Consider the following 20,374-nt stretch of genomic DNA (forward strand, 5'->3'; position numbering starts at 1 on the left):
ATATAAAAATATTTAAAAGTATCTTTAAATCGCTTAAAATCCATTACGTTCTGTTTGATTAAACGGCGTTTGGAAAATTAATGCAGATTTCCTCCGATTTCCTCTAAAATAAGATATCCTGACCACAAAACGACCTATTTTCAATGTATCGGATTGAGTGAAATCCATAGAAATTGGAAAGCGTCTTGACGAAAGATTGAAATTTCACATGTGATCATTATTCATGCGAAAATAATTTTAAAATTCGGACAATTAACAAAATTAGACCCAATCCAAAGCAAGGTAGAAATCGTGAGATGCTCAGACGTATCTTTGCAAAAAAGTAAGGAGGGGGGCTAAGCCCCCCCCTCCCCCCCCCCCCCGGTTCTGACGCCTATGTAAACACAGGATCATATAGACTCTTATCTTATATCACATAGATTTCTTATACAGTATTTACTTGAATTGTAAATTCTTAGAAAAAAAAGGACCCCCCCTCCCAAATCATTATTATATATTTACACACACACACAAACACACACACACACCATTATAAATATATACTTTTTTCTCTAATTGCCTTTTTCACCAAGTTCTGTTGTCACTTAGTGCCGTTTTTCACCAACTGTTGTTTTGGATATTCCAGGTGCCGTTTTCACCAGGTGCCATTTTCACTAGGTACCGTTCGAACTATAATTCCACTCGGCACACCTCGGCCGATTCCTTCAACAGGCTTAAGCCATGTGGAGTAGGCTGAAGTAACTGAAAATATGGGGAAAAGGAAGCATGTGTCCAACTGGAAAGCCCGTCAACATACCAAAACACTTCTGGACAAGTCAGATGAAAAGAAAGTTAGTTTTAGACGAAATTTAAGTGCTTCTCATTTGAATTATTTCAACTGCAGATTTGGAATTCCAGTCCAAAAACTTGAGTATTTCTACCTATGTAGCTGTATTATCAGGTTCAGTGCAATCTCTTGATTTAGCTACATGTATATAGCTTGGAATAGCTATATAGCTTTATTAAGCTATTCAAAATAGCTTGAAAATAGCTTGATTTAGCTATTTATTTGCAAAAAAGTTTTTGTAAGAAATAGACAAAAAGTCGCAAGTATTTGATTATTGATGTCGCCAACCCCCCCTAATAGCTCCTCCGTCACTTTCGGGAAACTCCGCGCTGTTTGTAAACGAATGCGATTGTGACGTCATTTTTTTTACATGCTAAAAATCTATACAATCAAATGCCAATAAATATTTACAGTTTCCTGTGATCTATTGTATCTATCATTTTATGTGAAATCAGTAAGTATTTTTTCCTTTATGCGCTACCTATTCCATCGATACATCCAACAGGTATTACCACAGACGCCTGAAGTGTGGATCGATAGCCCCCCCCCCCCCATTTTTAAAAAAAAAATGCAAGAGCTTATAATTTCTCAAAAATGTAAATTTTCCCTATCAATCACATCCATATGTCGTTCTATGCAAGCAGATTGTACCTTTTCTTACGTTTAGAGAATGGCCTTATACGGTATAATAAAAAAACACAAGGTAAGAAACAATATTAGCGTTATTTTTTCTGTTGTTGATACTTTTCCGAAAATACAATTTAATACTATTTTAAATCATCAAAACTAACTTCCTATGTTAACAAGTTTAAGATGATTGGAGAAAAAACTAAACTGGATAGAAATCCTAATTAATATGTTGACATATTGTAGAGGGCCCTAGTGACGGAGTTAGGGTTCACTGGACGTAATGTACGTGGATGTGATGCGCGTTCTATTTATAGTAGTTTTGTAAAAGCCCATGCAATTACTGAATTTTTTTAAAAATAGTTTTGAAAACAATGTTTAAGTTCATTACTAAGTGTAGCAAATAAGAAACAAGTGAAAAAAAAATAATTCAGAGAGTAACCTGACGTGTTTTCCGCCTATGGTGACAGAGTTTGGGTAGTAGGGGATATAATGTACTATGGGCTATCAAAACAACAACAAAAATCGAAGATAGTTATAACATTGCATCTTTTGAATACTTTTATGTAAAAGATGAATATCCACATTGTTTGAGTAACTGTACACTATACTACCTTGTTTGCATTGAGGCATGGATAAGAATGATTGCTTCTCATTGTACTGAATTGTTACCAATTAATTATCTTGTTGCATGGCCATAATTGGCCTTCTTTATAATTTCATTGAAGAAGACTGTGTGGTCACAAACCAATTGCCCCAAAACTTTAAGAACTTGAGTACAAAGTCTCTGAAGGAGACACAATTTGATGTGTGATTTACATGCATTATTTTCAGAAGAGTTTAAGGTTGAAAACTTTCACTGCACCAAGGTGAGGAAATGTTCCTTTGTTGTTCTAATATTATAAAACACTTCATGTAACAGGAAGCAGTTTTTGCCGGGTTTTAACCAGTGAGATTTGTTGTGTTAAAATGACTGCATTTATAACGAAAGTAAAACAAGCAAGAAAGTCGTACGCAAAATATTGTGAAAATTAGCAACATCAATCAACCAGACTTGTAAGAGATTTTTTTAGGACGCGACACTCCAAACCACACTTATAGTAGATATGTTTTTTGCATAGATAAGATTAATTTGAATTATGCAAGTACGAGGGTTGTTCAAAAAGTTCGTGGATGATGTCAATTTTTGTTGTACTGCTTCCAAGAAATATAAAATAAGCACAATATCATGTGTAAAAATATTTGTTTTGTTGATCTGTGAAATTTCATTCCATTCGATTTGATAGAAATTAATTTACTTCATTTTAAAATCAACATGTTTTGTAACCACGGCGCACACTTAAAAGCAATGTAACGTCAAAAACATAGCGTCAAGAGTTTTTAAAAAAATTCTGTCCCTATACATTCACACAGTATAGTCCAATACCCACGTATTTAAAACCTTTTTCAATCACTTGACATTTATTTTTCTAACAATTGTTCTCGTTTTATAATTTTTTTTGTTAATGTTTAATTTCTTTTACTGCTTAACTGTGCTTTCACAAGATCAGCAACTCTGAAGCGCCTGTGTCTTTCCATGACGTCCCATTAAACCGTTTCTTCACAGATTGTCCTCGTCCCATACAGAGTCTCTGTCACTCAAATACCGCCTCTACCATTTACACATACATGCACTACTCGCTTGTGGCATATTTTCCGATTCCTCCAACATTTTTTAGCGTTTATTCAGGATTTTCCCCGAGTATAACACAAAACTGCACCGTTATCTGCTGCTCCGTGACGTTCTACAACGTCATCGTTTTTGTCGTTTTCAGTGAGGACTACCTATCTTCTCAAATTGATTTCTTTTTACCGAAGCAAAATATTTAGCCAAAATTTGGAATAAGAATCGATGTAACAGTTCTTAATTTAACAGTCTAGGATTTTTTCGTTTTTGCTCCATTTTACAGAGAAGATGACTACAGACATTATTTAGTGTATTGTTTGTAAATTACTAAATTTTGACCTGCGCTGCGATCCGATTTTTGCAGTTTTTAATTCTGGATAAGTTTTAAATAAATCATGATATTTTTGAAAAATTTAATACAAATCATTTAAATTTATTGTTAAAATATTTCTACCAAATTTGGATGACATATGACGTTAAATAAAAAAGATATGACAAAAGTCTACGAACTTTCCGAACAACCCTCGTAGTTGTAGAGTGTTTCAGCAATTAAGTAGCCTCATCAGGGGTCACAGACACATAATAAGATGTTTATTTTAAGTGAGACCTGATTATCTCGTCGCCTATGTTCTTGTGTTTGCTGTAAGCGATGATTGGTTGAGAATTAAATAAAGTTTTGCATTCTGGATTTCTAAGAATTATATTCCAATATTTCAGGATTCATTTTATTCAGTCCTTTAGTGCAAGGGTTAAATTTAGTAACCAATACTGTAGGGTTATGTAATGGTTGTTCTTTAGTGTTTTTGAGGATTAGTTTTGATCGGTTTGTGTTGATCGTTTCTTTGATAGTAGGATCAATTTCTGAGGTAGAGTAACCTCACTTTGATAAGTTGAAGTTATAGTGTTGCATTTAATATTGTAGGGTCAGTAGTATTTCTTGCATGTCTAATGCATTCTCCTTTAATGAATCCTTTAAAAACAGCTGGGCTATGAGCGCTCTGTCTGTGTAGATACTGAAAGTTATTTGTTGGTTTGATGAATGACTTGATATCAAGTTTGTTAAAGTTTTGAAATTTGTGTCCTTTGTAAACTGTGGTATCAAGAAAGTTCACAGTAGATGGCGAAATTTCAAATGTAAATTTTAGATGCTTGTGAAAGTGGTTGCCAGTATTAAAGAATTCCTCTATCTCTGGTCGGGTTCCATTGAATATAATGAAACCATCATCACGGTATCTGCCATGGAAGATAATTTTGCTGGCATGATGGAATGTGCAATAATATGTTGTGTGATTTGATACATTCTGATTCAAAAGATTTCTGGACTTGGGATTGCACCCATACTCGCTCCTATTATTTGTTTGTAATATTTTCCATCAAATTCGAAGTAATTGTTTTCCAAGACGCATTTCAGTAAGAATGTTAGATCCTTAGGGTTAGGATATGGAATGTCTAATTCAGTTTTATTGGCCTGCGTGTAAGCCTCGTTCACTGAAGAGAGAAGTTTGTTGAATTCCATGTTTGTGTACATGCTCGTCACATCATAAGTAATTAATAATGCCTTTGTTGGTAGTGTAAGGCCTTCAATTTTGTTGATAAAGTCCGTAGTGTCTTTAATATAAGTTGATTGTTTCTGTACAATAGAGACAAGAAAGTAATCACAATATTGTCCTATTTTCCTTGTTGGCGTATCCCATTACGAGATAATTGGTCTACCAGGTGGTAATTTCCTAATGCTGCACTGACCATTAATCAGAGCATGGTAAAAATTTTCAGGTATTTTGTGGGTTTTTGGTAAAAGGTATAAATGCCCACATTTAAGTGAAGGTTTTTTGTCATTATGAAACTTGTGTCTTTGTCCAATGACCCAAATGAGTGCATTTCGGAAAGTTTATTTTGAATGTTTTCATGCAGTTTGAGCATGTTGCAATTGGGTTCAGATACTTGCATATACTGTTTAGATTGCAGTTGGCGTTTTGCTTCTAAGACATACTGATCCTTGTTCATGATGACAATTGTGTTGCTTTTATCTGCTTTTTTAATAACAATGTCATTGTTATTTTTAAGAGATAAATAGCTGCTCTTTCAGAATTTGAGATGTTTGATCTCTTTTTTACAATTTCCATTGAGGAAAGTTCCAGTTTTGTTTTATCTATATATTCCTCGAGTTTGCTGCATGTAAATGGCGGTTTGATGCCTGATTTTGTTTTAAAGGGGTGGATTGCAATGTTGTTTCTGGTATCAAGGTGGAATTTGCATTTGAGTTTTCTGGCAAATTCTTCAAAATCTTTGAGAAGCAGATTTTTAGCATTGTCGCTTTTAGGCGTTGGAATGAATTTTAAGCTTTTGCTAAATAAGGATAGTTCATGTTTGGATAGGTTGTACCTTGATAGATTTAGAACAAACTTTCCCCCTGTGGCCATAGTTTTTTTGCAGTGAGCTTCAACTCCCTGCAGATAATTACAAGAGCGTTTAGCATTTTTGCATCATTTACTCCGTCTATTTATTCGTCGAACCATTCAGATAGAGTAGCAACAGGTGGTAAATATTGTGTATAGCGAGGCGCTGTAGATCACCAATGAGTATTTTTGATGAAGTAACAAATCCGTCTAATTATCAATGTGTGTTGATAGATTAGAGGATAGAGAGAGTGTGTGGCTATAGGAAACTGATAGCCAGATTTTGGTGATTGGTTATGGTCACGTAGGAGGGGCTGTGTTTGTTTAAGAGCATAGCCAATGGATGGCTAATATATAATGATTTTATGGTAATTATTTCTTGAAGATGTTAAATCCGTCTGATATATGTAGTGACATAATATAAGAGGCAATAATAAGCATCCGTATTTCCCAGTATACCATATACCACGCCCAGTCGTAACTCAAATGTACTTGTAACAGAGCAGAGACATGGTTGTAGTTTAGATGCAATCACTAATATAATGCTTTGAAATTGGCAATTAGAAAAAATATTATATAAATTCATGAATCCTTCTTAGTTCTTCAACTGACTGAAAAGAATTTAGCATGAACATGTTCGACGGTTCTGATCAATTCGACCCTGCTCCATTCAGACCATGACATAAGACCCGAGACTGTTATTGTGATATTTTGTTTAAAACTATTTTTTTTGGTTATGTCTCCTGAGTCACTTGCTTGACTTATTGCTATCTTCAATTTCAAAAAGATCTTTTGAAATTGTTTTTCTTGTTCGATGCCATTGAAGGCTTTTAGGCTTTTGATTATTTTGATGAACGGTCTTGCCTTGGTTTCTAAAAATGGAAATTTTCATGAAATTCTTTCAAAAGGTTACTCCTCGAACAGTTTTAATCTGATTTCAATAAATATTGTCACAAAGCAACTAAACGAAGGACCATTATTCTATATTTTGCTGTTGCATAGTTCCAAGTGCAAGTGCGACTTTTCTTTCCCTTTGTTATAAATTCAAACCAGTAGAGCTACAGTCTCATCAGAGACTTCTGGTTTGCTAGTCAGCTAGGTACTTTCACTGTCCCACTGGGCCAGTAGATTTTAAAATGACTGGTCCAAAACCTAGGGCCCTGCAAGGATTTGCTGGTGCCCTATAGTAATCACTCTGTCTGTCTGTCTGTCCATCTGTCTGTCCGTCTTTCATTCTTCCGTCCACAAATTTTCAGTTTTTTCTAATAACTTTTTTTAGGGTTGACCAATTAAGTTCAAATTTGGTATGTTGGCAGTGATTTTTCTACACCCAAGTTAGGTCTGAATATCGACCCTTTCCCCTCTCAAAAATTACCAATTTTTTCCCGATCACTTTTGCTTTTTTCCCAGATCAAAACCATTGTTGTTTTGAATTTTTTATGTACGACTTATCTAAAATGGAACACTATTTTTCTTGGTCATTCAGACTCTTAAAATTATAGTAAGGAACAGCAGAATACTTTGTGCATTTACAAGACCTAGAAAAACACATGGGTCATGTCGAACTTGTGTGAAAATACATCGTAAGAAAATGTAAGATGCATGTGAACCTGAGAAACACAATCTGATTAAAATCAGATCCTTTAATCTGCTCACATAGATCGCTACACAAGGATCTGAAGAAACCCCATTCAGGGTCATCTCCAAGTGACCTTTCAATTATCCAATCAAATGTTTGCTTGCAAGAATTTAGAAGTATCTCGGAATTCAGTTACAAAAGTGAAAGCCTCGAAGATACAATGATGATGGAAAATTGTGACCTGGTTTCTGTAGCCTGTCAAAAGAACCACCACAGTCTTTTCTGCACAGAATTATATTTAGTACTTGCTTTTGCCTTGTTTTTTAGCTCTTTGTTTTGTTCGAAATGATAAGATCTCCACAGCTACTTTCACTTCCACATTCATTTTCCCAAATGTCGCTCAAGTACAATCTTTCTGATTGGTCAAAATTTTAATGAATATTTTTATAAGAAAGGTCACCTGGAGATGACCCTGAAATGGGTTTCTTAAGATCCTTGTGTAGCGATCTATGTGAGCGGATCAAAGGATCTGATTTAAATCAGATTGCTGCGAAACATAGCTTCATTTGTAAATCCAAGTACTAGTTGTTCTACAACAGTCATCACTGATTCCATGAAAATCAAACTGTTTCTACACCCGGCAGATGCAACTAGTTTTTCAGAGAAATTGCAGCAATATGATTATATAGCTAGGGTAATTAGAAAGCTTTAATGATTAGTTTGAAAAATAAATGATTTGTCATAAATCATGAAAGATTATTCTATCTTCATTGGCTATTACAAGAAGGATTTTCTCTTATGTCTACCATTATGGCAAAACAAAAAAAAGGAAATGCAGGTTGGTCACAATTAATTACAACTTTCAAAGATTAAGAAAAAGGTTAAAAATTTAGAACTGTGTCTAATTTGTTATTTTGTAGCAAATAAATTGAATAAATGATGTAACATTTACATTGATTTATAAGGGCCCCGCAAGAATTTGCGGGTGCCCTATAGTAATCACTCTGTCTGTCTGTCTGTCATTCTTCCATCCACAAATTTTCTGTTTTTTCTGATAACTTTTTTTGTAGTTGATCAATTAAGTTCAAATTTGATATGTTGGTTGAAGAGGCAGTAAGACATATTTTGATGCTTAGTTTGGTTCTCCATGTCATCCAGTTTGGAGCTGGGTTGGTGGGGTACATTCCTTAACTTTACAATAGAATGAATGCCAGGGCAAAGAGAGATAACTGCTGAGAATGTTCCTATTGTAAACTATGAAAGCTGCAACTAGTCCCATGGGATTAATTATCTTTCCTCTTGAAGAAAATCCAAAGCTTTATCTGTTTCTGTCAAATTGAGATTAATTAACACCTCTGTCTGCAAATGAAGTTTGTTTTGAAGTGAAGGTCAATTCTGAATGATGTTTACATTCTCTGAAATGTGGATTTAAATAATGTTCATACTTTATTTTGGTAAAATACACAATGACTTATGATTTTATTGAATTCTAAAACAAGATATACATAAAGATATGTTTGTTTTATTTATTTATTTTTTTTATTATTTTTTTTTTTTTTGCTGCCATATGTAAATTCAAGAATACTATTAATTTTAACAGGTAGTCCGATAATAAACTCATTCGATCATTATACTGAAAAAGTTCTTATTGTAAATTTGGAAGAAAAGGATGAGAGAGCAGTTCAATTAATCTCCTGGGATTAATTATCTTGTCTGGGGCAGAAAATTTTCCAGGCTTAGGCCATACAAAAAAAATGTCTGTTTACTGTTACATGCTGAAATAAAATAGGGTCGGTAGGTAGGATTTTTTTTTTTTTTTTATTTTATTGAATTTTTTTATACACAAATTCTCATGAATTGGTTGAAATACAGAACAGTTTTGCCATTGCATGGTGCTTTACTTTTGTTTGGGCTTGCCATATGGGCAATAGACAATATCTTTCTTGCCAACTGCCTTACAGCTACCACACAATGAAAAAACTGTCTTGTAATTCTTCTTTAATTCCATGTTACACTTACTATTTCTAGTACTTTCGATTTCAAACGCTTGACCGATTTAAGATGCCTAAAAAAAGTTAAACCGATGAATGAGTGACTTCTGGGTTTTTACGATGAAAAAAAAATTTGGGTCGGCTCTTAGATATAGGGTTGGTCGGGTAACCATAAACAAATATATTTTTTTACTATGCCTTATCTTTATTTGTCACTTTAAGATAAATTAACCTTTGTCTGCAACTGATGTTTGTTTTTGAAGTTAAGGTCAAGCCTGGGCGATAGCTGCATTCACTGAAATCTGGCATTTTATAAAACACATGCTTTATTCTTGTTTAAATATACAGTAAAACTTGTCTAATCCGGCAACCAGTGGTTCCAAAATTTTTGGCTGGATTAGACAACATCCAGATTGGAGAAAATTGAACCATTATAGCAAGTTAAAAATTACATAGATATAAACAAAGAGTGGTAAATAAATACTTGATCAAATGTGTCATTTTTTACGTTTCACTTGAAAAAAAAATCGTCTATTTCCATTTGTTTTAAACTCTGTTTGTTCATCAGAATTTTCATTTCTGTTTAAGTTTTTTACTCAGTAACGAAATATAATATCTCTTGGTCATTTATTAAATTTGAAAATCGTTAATTGTTTTAAACACACTCCAAAACCTCATCGTAGCTGTAAATATTATTTTGTTAGGGACAGATTCCTCATTAATTTCTTTCTTTTAAAATTAATATGATTGAATATTTAGACACTTCAAATGTTATAATGAATATTGAACCAAAATCTTCTGTCGTTATGGTCGTTGTAAACTAGCGACACAAAGGGAAGTAATTCGAATTGCACATCGTGCACACAAAACGAAAGTAGAAAGGAGGTCATGAACAAGTCTCCAAGTTTTTCTACAGACATGCTACACGCAACCATCACTATTACTCGTTCTTTTGCGAGTTAATTTCCTCGCCCTATTTGAGCCATTAATGATTTTTTTAACACGATTGTTAAAATCTAAACTGTCGATACAGGATAGATCATTAACGAGACAATAATTACCCCACGCGAGACTTCTCTAATGACCATCGGGCACAGGTAAAAATGAGTGGCCGGATTAGAGGAGATAATTTATACTAATTATGAGCAGTTAGTTCTTTAAATAGCGGCCGGTTTACAGAATAGGCAAGATCCGGATTGAACAACATTTATTAAACATAAATTATAAAGAAAATTCAGGGGACTAAAATATTAAGCCGGACTGAACAACATGCCGGAATGCACAACATCCGGATTCAACAAGTTTTACTGTACATTTAATTGAGTTATTATAGATATGACGTTTTTTTTACTGCCTTATGTAAATTAATACAGGGATACTCTTTACAGGTTGTTGGATATTTAGGAATTATCTTGAAATTTTATAAATACAGTTGTTATTGCATATTCTTCTTCATATATATTTTTTTTAAATTTTGTAATCAATTTAAATTCTCATTTTGTAAGCTGCACCCTTATATTTCTACCCCTTGGTGGGACCCTTGCTGACTGGTCAGTTTTCTAGTTATATATTTCAATTTACCTGTCAATTAAGGTTTAATTACAATCTTATTGATATTTCCCAATTTGACACAAATGTCGATTCTTCCCAATTGTAAAGGCCCAGGCCCCTTTTAAAAAATGTAGAAAAATCACTGGTTGATTGAATTGGCAGTAAGACATATTTTGATGCTAAGTTAAAGTTCTCTATGTCATCAGGTTTGGAGCTGGGGTGGTGGGGTAGATTCCTAAACTTTAAATAATAATGTATGGGCAAAGAGAGATACATGTAACTGCTGAGAATGTCCCTATTGTAAACTATGAAAGCTGCAATGAGTCACATGGGATAAATTAACTTTCCTCTTGAAGAAAATCCAAAGCTTTTATCTTTATTTGTCACATTGAGATTAATTAACACCTCTGTCTGCAAATGAAGTTTGTTTTGAAGTTAAGGTCAATTCTGAATGTTTATGTTCTCTGAATGTGGATTTAAATAATGTCCATCTTGCTGGTTGCAGAAAATTTTAGAGGGTTATCTTTATCTGTCACTTTAAAATTAATTAACACCTTTGTCTGCAACTGATATTTGTTTGAAGTTATAAGGTCAAGCCTGGGTGATATTTGCATTCATTGAAGGCTGGCATTTTAGAAAACACATGCAACATTCTTCTTTAAATATTCATTTAATTGAGTTATTGTAAGATATGATGCATTTTTACTGCCTTATGTAAATACAAGTAAATACAAATATACTATTTACAGGTTGTTGGATATTAAAGAATTATCTTTAAATTTTATAAATACAGTTGCTGTTGCTTATTCTTATTCATATATAGTACAATTTGTTTTTTATCATACCAGTTTCATATCATACTTCTTTTTTTATCATAGTTTTTTGAAACACAAAACCATTTCTTAATAATTCAATGTAAATTCCTCCTCTTATTATCATAGGTAAAAGTGTACACTCCGTTTACTATAATAGAAAATTGTGATATTTTTTCACACCTTTTCACCCTTGGGACACTCAACAAAAGATCACACCTATTCACACCGGCAGGTCATGTCAGAGACCTTACTGTCATTGTCTATACACAGTGGCTTGAATTTCACTTTGAAGTTTACCGACAGTGGAGGACTGGGATGATTAGTCACGCACCTGTGCACTTACCTGAGCGATTGACAAGTTACTTGTCTATTTCTTGCTGTATACAAGTTCAGGGTGCAGTAACAGTTTCTATTTAAAACCATTCACATATGTATTTTTCTTCAATTTGAACATTGATAATAATCGTATTTTACAAAATGTTTGAAATGAACCTATACAAACGTACGTCTATAAACTCAGTCCTCTGATCACTTGGTTTCTGAATTATTCTTCATATTTGTCTGCAATCTTAAATTGAGAGATTAATTAAGAAGTTGTGAAGTCGATTTGATTCTTACAAGTAGCTATGAATTTTTATCAGTGTCAATTTTTTTTTTATTACGCCTTGACATCGAGTGTAAATCATGGCAAACCGCTTGGTGCAAATATGTTTTGTTTAAGCTATAATTACGGCATTTCTTAGAAGTTTTCCATAATTCTGTTTTTTCATTTCTATGTATAATTCTCTCGTTTTGAGTATTCAATTTTTTTGGTATTATTTTATTTGAAAGGCGATGTAATAAAACGAAATGTCGGTTGTATGAATTGATCAGAGTTAAAAACAAAAGTAGAAAGATGGATACTAAGTGATATAAAACTCTGAATTCGATATTTAAGTGAATTTTTTGATTTATTGACTGAAAAATGTCTTGAAACTGTAAGTAAATATGATGATAGTTAATTATCTTGTCATTTAAAGAAGCCTGAAAAGCAAATACGAAATTAACATAAGATGTGAAAAAGAACACAGGCATACGTGATGTTTCACCATATATGGATTTTTTTTTTTTTTTTTTTTTTTTTTTTTTAAGAATTTTAACAGACCATGGTTATTATAATAGTCACTTATTATAAAGTTTTGGCTTGACAAATAAACTATGATAATAAACGAATTGTACTGTATTTTTAAATTTTTGTAATCAAGTAAATCCTCATTCCCTAATCTGCACCCTTATATTTCTACCCCTCGGCGGGGCCCTTGCTGACCGGTCAGATTTCTAGTAATAGTAATATTTTGTTAGTATTGTAATACTTAGTAGTAGTACAACTTAACCCTTATCATGCTTTGTAATATTTGTATATTAATATAACAGGGTGCTGCATAAAACAATAAAATCATTTTTAGAATATTGGTATCTTTAAATTGCAGTAGAATTTTTATTTCTTAAGATACAACCATAATCCTTATATAATTTTTATTGTTGAAATCAGCACCAATTTCACTCCAACATCAGATTCATTCTAGAAACCCACCTGTGTAAGTTACAGGTAAGAAAAGGTAATGCAAGTGCATTCTACACAAAACTATACTAAAATTTCGTTCTTTCAAAACAAATACGACTTTTTTTAATAACAATTTTGATGCGATGATATTTCATCGCCATTTACTAGACGTATTCATACTGTGATACAGGTACGCTCAGGTGAGACAGGTATGTCAGGTGAACCTCATTAACCTATAAACTATAGAAAATTTTCAGGGAACTATGTTTATTTATTTCATTAGACTGAATAATTGTAAAAAATACACAAAACAGGAACAAAGGACTGACTAACATGGATTTATTTCGGAGGCTTGTCAGCGACATCCTAGTTATCATCTTGTAGTGAAATTGCATATGTAAATATATTCCCTATGACCTTCCACCCTGACCTCATAGCCACCCACCTGTGCTGGCACACTTCCCAGTCAGTCGAGTCCTGCCAGTCTACCTATTCACCACGCTACCTGTTCTTCTTATATGTGTTGTATGTACCCGTGTTTACCCAACATGTAGACCCGTGTGCTCCGTTGTCACCTTATACTAAGGTAGGCGACATTCTATAGTAAAACCCCCTATATTTTACTACAGTCTTCTACGCAACAACAACTGTACCAACATATTGAAAATCCATCACAATCAATTTCTTAATCAAATGATTGAGATAAATTAAAATAAATGCAGTTATATCGATGTTGTTTAAGAAAAAATTGTCAGTGTCGATACATCCCGCCATGTTTGTAACTGAGGTAAACAAGGAACACAACCTGCGTCTTTTTATACGCCCGTCTTTAGACGGGACGTATTATGTTATGGCGTTCATGTCCGTCCGTCCGTCCGTCTGTTAGCTTTTTCGTGTCTGGCTCATAACTTTAATACTATTAGGCCTAGGATTATCAAGCTTTGTCAGCTGATACTTCTTGGGTAGAGGGTGTGTCGCACATTTAAAGTAGGTCGCTCTGACCTTTAATTAAGATGCTATGGCCAAATATGGAAAAATCCTGTCCGGCTCATAACTAGAAAACTATTGGACTTAGAATCATCAAACTTGGCCAATTTATGCATCTTAGGTAGAAGGTGTGTCGCGACCTATTTCAAGGGCACTGTGACCTTTAATTTAAGTGAAATTAAAAAAAAAACTGTCTTTTTACTATTAGATTACACAATCCCAAAAAATGCAAGAGTGTTGCAGTATCCTTATTAAAAAAATGTTAAATCAAGAAAATACTTATTTTTTTCATTATATACTTTACAGCAATCTATAACAAATGTAATGTTACAAGAGAAATTCCACCTCTCCCATGGGTGTAATTATCAAGCACTGGTCAAGGAGAATTTGATAACAGAAAATTGCATGTCAAATTAGAGAGAAATTAATGAGTTTAGTGTGAGGAGCTAACTGGTAGAGCATCTCTGATCAAGCAGGTGTTATTTATATCTCTTGGGAACTGGGCAAAAAGAATCAGCCATGTTGGATTAAATAGTTGGCTAGCCTAACTTTTAAAATGAATTTGGTGAAAAGTAATTAAAACTTATTTGATATTGTATGATAAATTAATTTGATATTGTATAATAAACTAATTTGATATTGTATGATATAATTAAAACTAATTATACTTGGGGGGGGGGGGGTGGATATTGGAATCAGCATACCCATTGTTGGTATGAATTGCAGCTTAAAACCAGTCTGACATTAAATCTAAAAAAAAATCAAGAATTTAAAAAAAAAAAATGTTTTAATTATGGTAGATAGTCCCTACAAATCTAAGAATAATGCAGGAACCTTATTAAAATTGTTGCATCAAGAGTTTTTTGTTTCATTTTATAAATCTTTGTAACAAATTAAAAAAAAATCTTTGTTTTCAAATTTAATTTCAGAATGACATTAATATGCATTTTTATTGCACTACAAAGCAGATAGTATGTATAGATCCATTCATTTCTTGGGAGTAATGAGTGGACATGCATCCAGTTAAAGATTAATTAATGAGTTCAGTGTAGGGAGGCTAGCTGTCTCAATCATTTCTGTTAGAGGATCTCTGATCAAGCAGCTCTTATCTGTATCCTTTGGGAATTAGACAGCAGAACTGCTCGTCAGTTTATACCATATGTCATTTTGATGGTCAGCCTTTTATTTTTAATATTAATTTGAAATAGATTAAGTTGTTAAAACTAAATTGATATTGTGTAATATGATATTTTTATTTATTTTTTTGAAAATATCAACTAATTTAGATGTCTCACAAATCTGAAAGCTGGGGGGGGGGGGGGGGGGGGGGCTACAGATGGGCATTTGTGAAACTCTAACACAACCAGTTGAGGATCTATAATGTAATATTTGTTATAATTAATGCCTACACCACAGGAGATGTATAAATAAATATTATAAGGAATGGAAAAATCCTTGAAATCCTTGTATCAAGGTTGACATGATTTTCTTGCACTCTAAACTGTTTATGACAATTGAACAATATTTGACGGGCGTATCATGCTGTGGCGGGGCACTTTATTGATGAGCTTTTGCACTTTCAACCAATGAAATCAGGGTTTACAAACAGTGTTTCAGTTTATAAATTGGATATGATGAAATACCAACAAAAAATTAGTTTATACAAGGATTTCTTATTCTTAAATAGGAATGGGAAATTCCGATATTCAAAAAACAACTTATGCCGCAATCAGCACTGACACGCAAAGTTGCCGATTGCGGCATATGCCACGATAAGCATGATAAGGGTTAACAAGAAACAACAGAACTTTGACACACAACCCTGTCAAGTAACAGACCCTGAAACATGCTACTACCCCACATGCATGGTGCATGAATGGTACACGAAAGGCTGCATGGTTTGCACGAAAATGCTGCACGGTTTACATGAAACGCTACACAGTTTGCACAAAAGTGCTGCACGGTTTACATGAAATGCTGCACGAAAGGCTGCACAGTTTACACGAAACTCTGCATGAAATGCTTTGTTCACGTTTCTCACATGCTTTGTACACGATTTTCGCACGCTTTGGTCACGATCTGGATTTTCTATTCGGAATCTCTAGGACTTTATTAGGTCATCTGAGTGACTCAGGTGACCTAATGCTATCTGTTTTTGTCCGTGGTCATGCGTCGTCTGTTACCGTATATACTCGCCTATAAGTCGGTTTTTTAGGAGTTAAATTTTGGTCCAAAACTCTGTGTCCGACTTACAGGCGAGTCATAAAAATATTAGTATTTTCTGGATGGCGAAATGTAGTATTTTATAAACATTTCCCACAATTATCGTTGAGTCTGGATATATTATACCATTTATGCATTCTAAGATTATACATAAAGTACAAGTATTTACATATTTTAATAACTTTATTTTTATTTTAAGTGTGCATTATGTATTTTTCTTAATGATTTAAAATTACATATCGGTGTCATTTCTAAGAATATTGATCGAAAAACATCAGAGCATTAGTTTGAAATTGTCAACTGATTCTAGCAAAAAGTTGTACCGACTTATAAGCGGGTCAATGGCAAATCAATCTTAAATAACCTCAAAAAATACAACCGACTTATAGGCGGACCGACTTATAGGCGAGTATATACGGTAATTTTTGAACATTTTCAACTTCTTCTCTAGAACCGTTAAACCAATTTCAACCAATTTTGGCATGTAGCATATTTGGGTGAAGGGGAACAAAAATTATGAATTCATAGGGGAGATTATTAGGAAAATAGAAACAAAAGTACTGGTTGCTAAAAAATCTTCTTCTCAAGAACCACTGGGCAGATTGTCACCAAACTTACACAAAAGGATGAGCATATGTTGTAGATTAAAATTTGCACAGGGATTTACCCTGGGGCAAAGAGCGTGGTCTCAAGATCACTTCAAAGTTGATCAAAAATTACATTTAATTAAAATGTTGATATTTTGCTTACTATAAGGACTAGGATCATCAAATCTTGTCAGTTGGTGCATCTGAGGACCTCATATCATGCTGACTCGAAAGTCGGTCACGGTGCCCTACTTTTTAGCTCACCTGAGCCAAAGGCTCAAGTGAGCTTTTCTGATCAAAATTTGTCCGTTGTCTGTCGTCATCGTTGTCGTTGTTGTAAACTTTTCACATTTTCATCTTCTTCTCCAGAACTACTGGGCCAATTTCAACCAAACTTGCCACAAAGTATCCTTGTGTAAAGGGGATTCAAGTTTGTTCAAATGAAGGGCCACGCCTTCTTCCAAGGGGAGATAATTAAGAATTCGTGAAAAATTAATGGCATCATTAAAAAATCTTCTTCTCAAGAACCACTGTGCTTGAAAATATGAAACTTATGTGGAAGCATCCTCAGGTAGTGTAGATTCAAGTTTGTTCAAATCATGACCCCTGGGGGTCGGATGGGGCCACAATGGGCGATCAAAGTTTTACATAGGAATATATAGGAAAAATCTTTAAAAATCTTCTTCTCAAGAACAGCAAAGCCATGATTGGTCATATTTACATGGAAGCATCCTCAGGTAGTGTAGATTCAAGCTTGTTCAAATCATGACCCCCGGGGGTCGGGTAGGGCCACAATGGGCGATCAAAGTTTTACATAGGAATATAAAGGAAAAATCTTTAAAAAATCTTCTTCTCAAGAACAACAAAGCCATGATTGGTCATATTTATATGGTAGCATCCTCAGATAGTGTAGATTCAAGTTTGTTCAAATCATGACCCCCAGGGGTCGGGTGGGGCCACAATGGGCGATCAAAGTTTTACATAGGAATATATAGGAAAAATCTTTAAAAATCTTCTCAAGAACAGCAAAGCCATGATTGGTCATATTTACATGGAAGCATCCTCAGGTAGTCTAGATTCATTTGTTCAAATCATGACCCCCGGGGGTCGGGTGGGGCCACAATGGGCGATCAAAGTTTTACATAGGAATACATAGGTTAAATCTTTAAAAATCTTCTACTCAAGAACAGCAAAGCCATGATTGGTCATATTTAAATGGAAGCATCCTCAGATAATGTAGATTCAAATTTGTTCAATTCATGACCCCCCCCCCCCCCCCCCCCCCCCCCCGAACCACTTTTTTATTTAATGTTTTCAACCTTTCAAGACTGAACTGATTTCTGCTTTTTCCTAGCCATAGTGCTCAGGTGAGCGATGTGGCCCCTGGGCCTCTTGTAAAATTTTGCGGCCATTCTTTTTCAAAATGATTTAGAGGCATATTTTGAACAATTTAACATCAATTCTCTTTAAGGACCAAAATTTTACTGTAGAGCTTTGACACACACCATGAGCAATTTTCATGAAACTTTTTCAGGTGATTAATGCCCATACATTATGACATAATCAACATTCAAAATTAAGGTTACTACCTTGGTTGCCATGGTAACGGGCTAATATAGATTTTTGCCCCATTTACTCTCAATTCAAGCATAAAAATGCTATTTACTTGATTTCATGTGGTTTAATCATCTTTATTATTTTGAGATAATTCATACATTATATGAATAGAACAAATGAAGCACTATATAACACAATAAAAAGAAATTCTTCAAGTCACTGCAAATTCTTCAATTGATGGCTCAAAGATGACCATTCTTACATTTTGAACATGGTCGTTTTTACCCTATATTTCAAGAAGTCTTTTAAGAAATGCAGGCAATTCAAGAAAAAATCACCTGAAATTTTAGAAACACCATAATAATATTAGTTAACTTTTATGAAAAGTAGAGTGGGGATTTATTTCATTTTCGGTATTTTTAACTTCGAAAATTGGCATTTTGCCAAAATAATATTTGTTGAAAATGTTACTAGACACTGGTTGTTTCATAAAATTTCTTTTCCAAACATTTTTCTCACTAATAAATAAGACAAACGGAATGATTAGTAAATACTATTAAAGATAATAAATAAGATAAAAGAGAATTAAATGAATTATTATTGTTTCTCTATGATCCTTTACAAAGGGCAGATAGCTCAAAATCTAAAGAAAATTAGCTATTTAACTTTTCACTGGAACTTATTTCAGTAAACATCATTTTCAAATACTAAATAAAAAATGGAAAAAGATGATGGATAAAAACTTTATTGATACTTTTCAACCAAAAAATAATAAATGAATAATAAATTATTGCTTTTTCATGCATACACTGTAGGTAGGTAGATTTTAATTTAGCAGGTTTGAAATTTGATAAGCTAATGTTAATTCCTCCATTTAAATTTTGCTTGTTCCCAGATGCAAATCTTTATATATCAATTTTATTTGGTTAAAGAAATTTAGAATTATTTAGACTGACCATAAATTAACACGCCATTAAAAATAAAACCATTAATGTATAGTCGTATAATCAGAAAATACACACATATTCATGTGTATATTGCATAATTTTATCATTACTTTTAAAAAAAGTTTTTTTTTAAAATTATTAATCAAGCAAGAATCTACATCTAAACATTATCCAAAATATGTATTTAGAGATAAACAAAATGTAGAAAATACCTGCTATATAGCAATTTTGTAGACAATAGAAACAGTTAGGCTTGATGATTTCTCTTTACATCAGAGGTTGACCATTATGTGGTGTTGTGTATGACCAGTCAAGAAGAATTTTAAATGGGTTTGAAAAGTGATACTTGAAATAATCATCTTCATCTTTTCCCCTGGAATAAAAAACATACATGTATACTTTAAATAAATTGCCTCAAAATTCCTGCATGTGTACTTAAAAAAGCAGGCTTCATATCACAGGTGCTTGGGGACGGGGACCCCCCCTCCCCCCCTGCGTTCCATACATGTACCCAAAGGGTTCTCCCCAACTTTTTTTTTATATAAAATATATTTTTTTATGACACATTCACAAAGTATTGCAATTGAAAAATCCAAAATATAATCAAAAAATTATAACTAAACAAAAGAGAATTGAATTAATTCAATTATAGTGTACTTACAGTTGCTCATATATCCTTCATCGATGTACTATTTGAGTGCAACCTTTCATAAGTGATGCTACTGTGTCACAGTCCTAAATTGTAACAATACATAGAGGTATAATTAACAACCAATTTGTATTTCTTTTCATAATTACTACACCCCCAGAATCTGTCAAAATCATGACTTTTATAAAAGATTTGATAAATTCATTGTGGTAGTTGGCATTAAAAAAAACTGGAAATTCCATATCCAGACAATTATAATTAAAAAAAAAAAATCACCTGCTTTTTACTGAAAATTATTTCTGTATGTATCTTTTCATCTTTTTTTCTTTTCAAAGCACCAATACATCTAAGATATGTTTAAAATATTTTTTTTTCAAAGTAAAGAAATTCATTCTTATTGTCAATCATGAATACATACATTTACATGGGT

The 20,374-nt window shown here is 33.3% G+C and overlaps 1 protein-coding gene across 1 annotated transcript in view; it reads left to right on the forward strand.

Moving 5' to 3' along the window:
- The first annotated feature begins 746 nt into the window (after positions 1–746).
- Positions 747–20,374, forward strand: part of LOC133206146 (probable ATP-dependent RNA helicase DHX37) — a 725,850-nt gene continuing 706,222 nt past the window's right edge. Inside the window, exon 1 of the mRNA XM_061342078.1 lies at positions 747–830. Within this exon, the coding sequence (XP_061198062.1) occupies positions 750–830 (81 nt within the window). The 5' untranslated portion in view covers positions 747–749. The remainder of the gene's footprint in view (positions 831–20,374) is intronic.

Source organism: Saccostrea echinata, unplaced genomic scaffold, assembly GCF_033153115.1.
Source record: "Saccostrea echinata isolate AGI-Se365-2 ecotype Australia unplaced genomic scaffold, CSIRO_AGI_Sech_v1 ptg000054l, whole genome shotgun sequence".
NCBI classification, from domain to species: domain Eukaryota; kingdom Metazoa; phylum Mollusca; class Bivalvia; order Ostreida; family Ostreidae; genus Saccostrea; species Saccostrea echinata.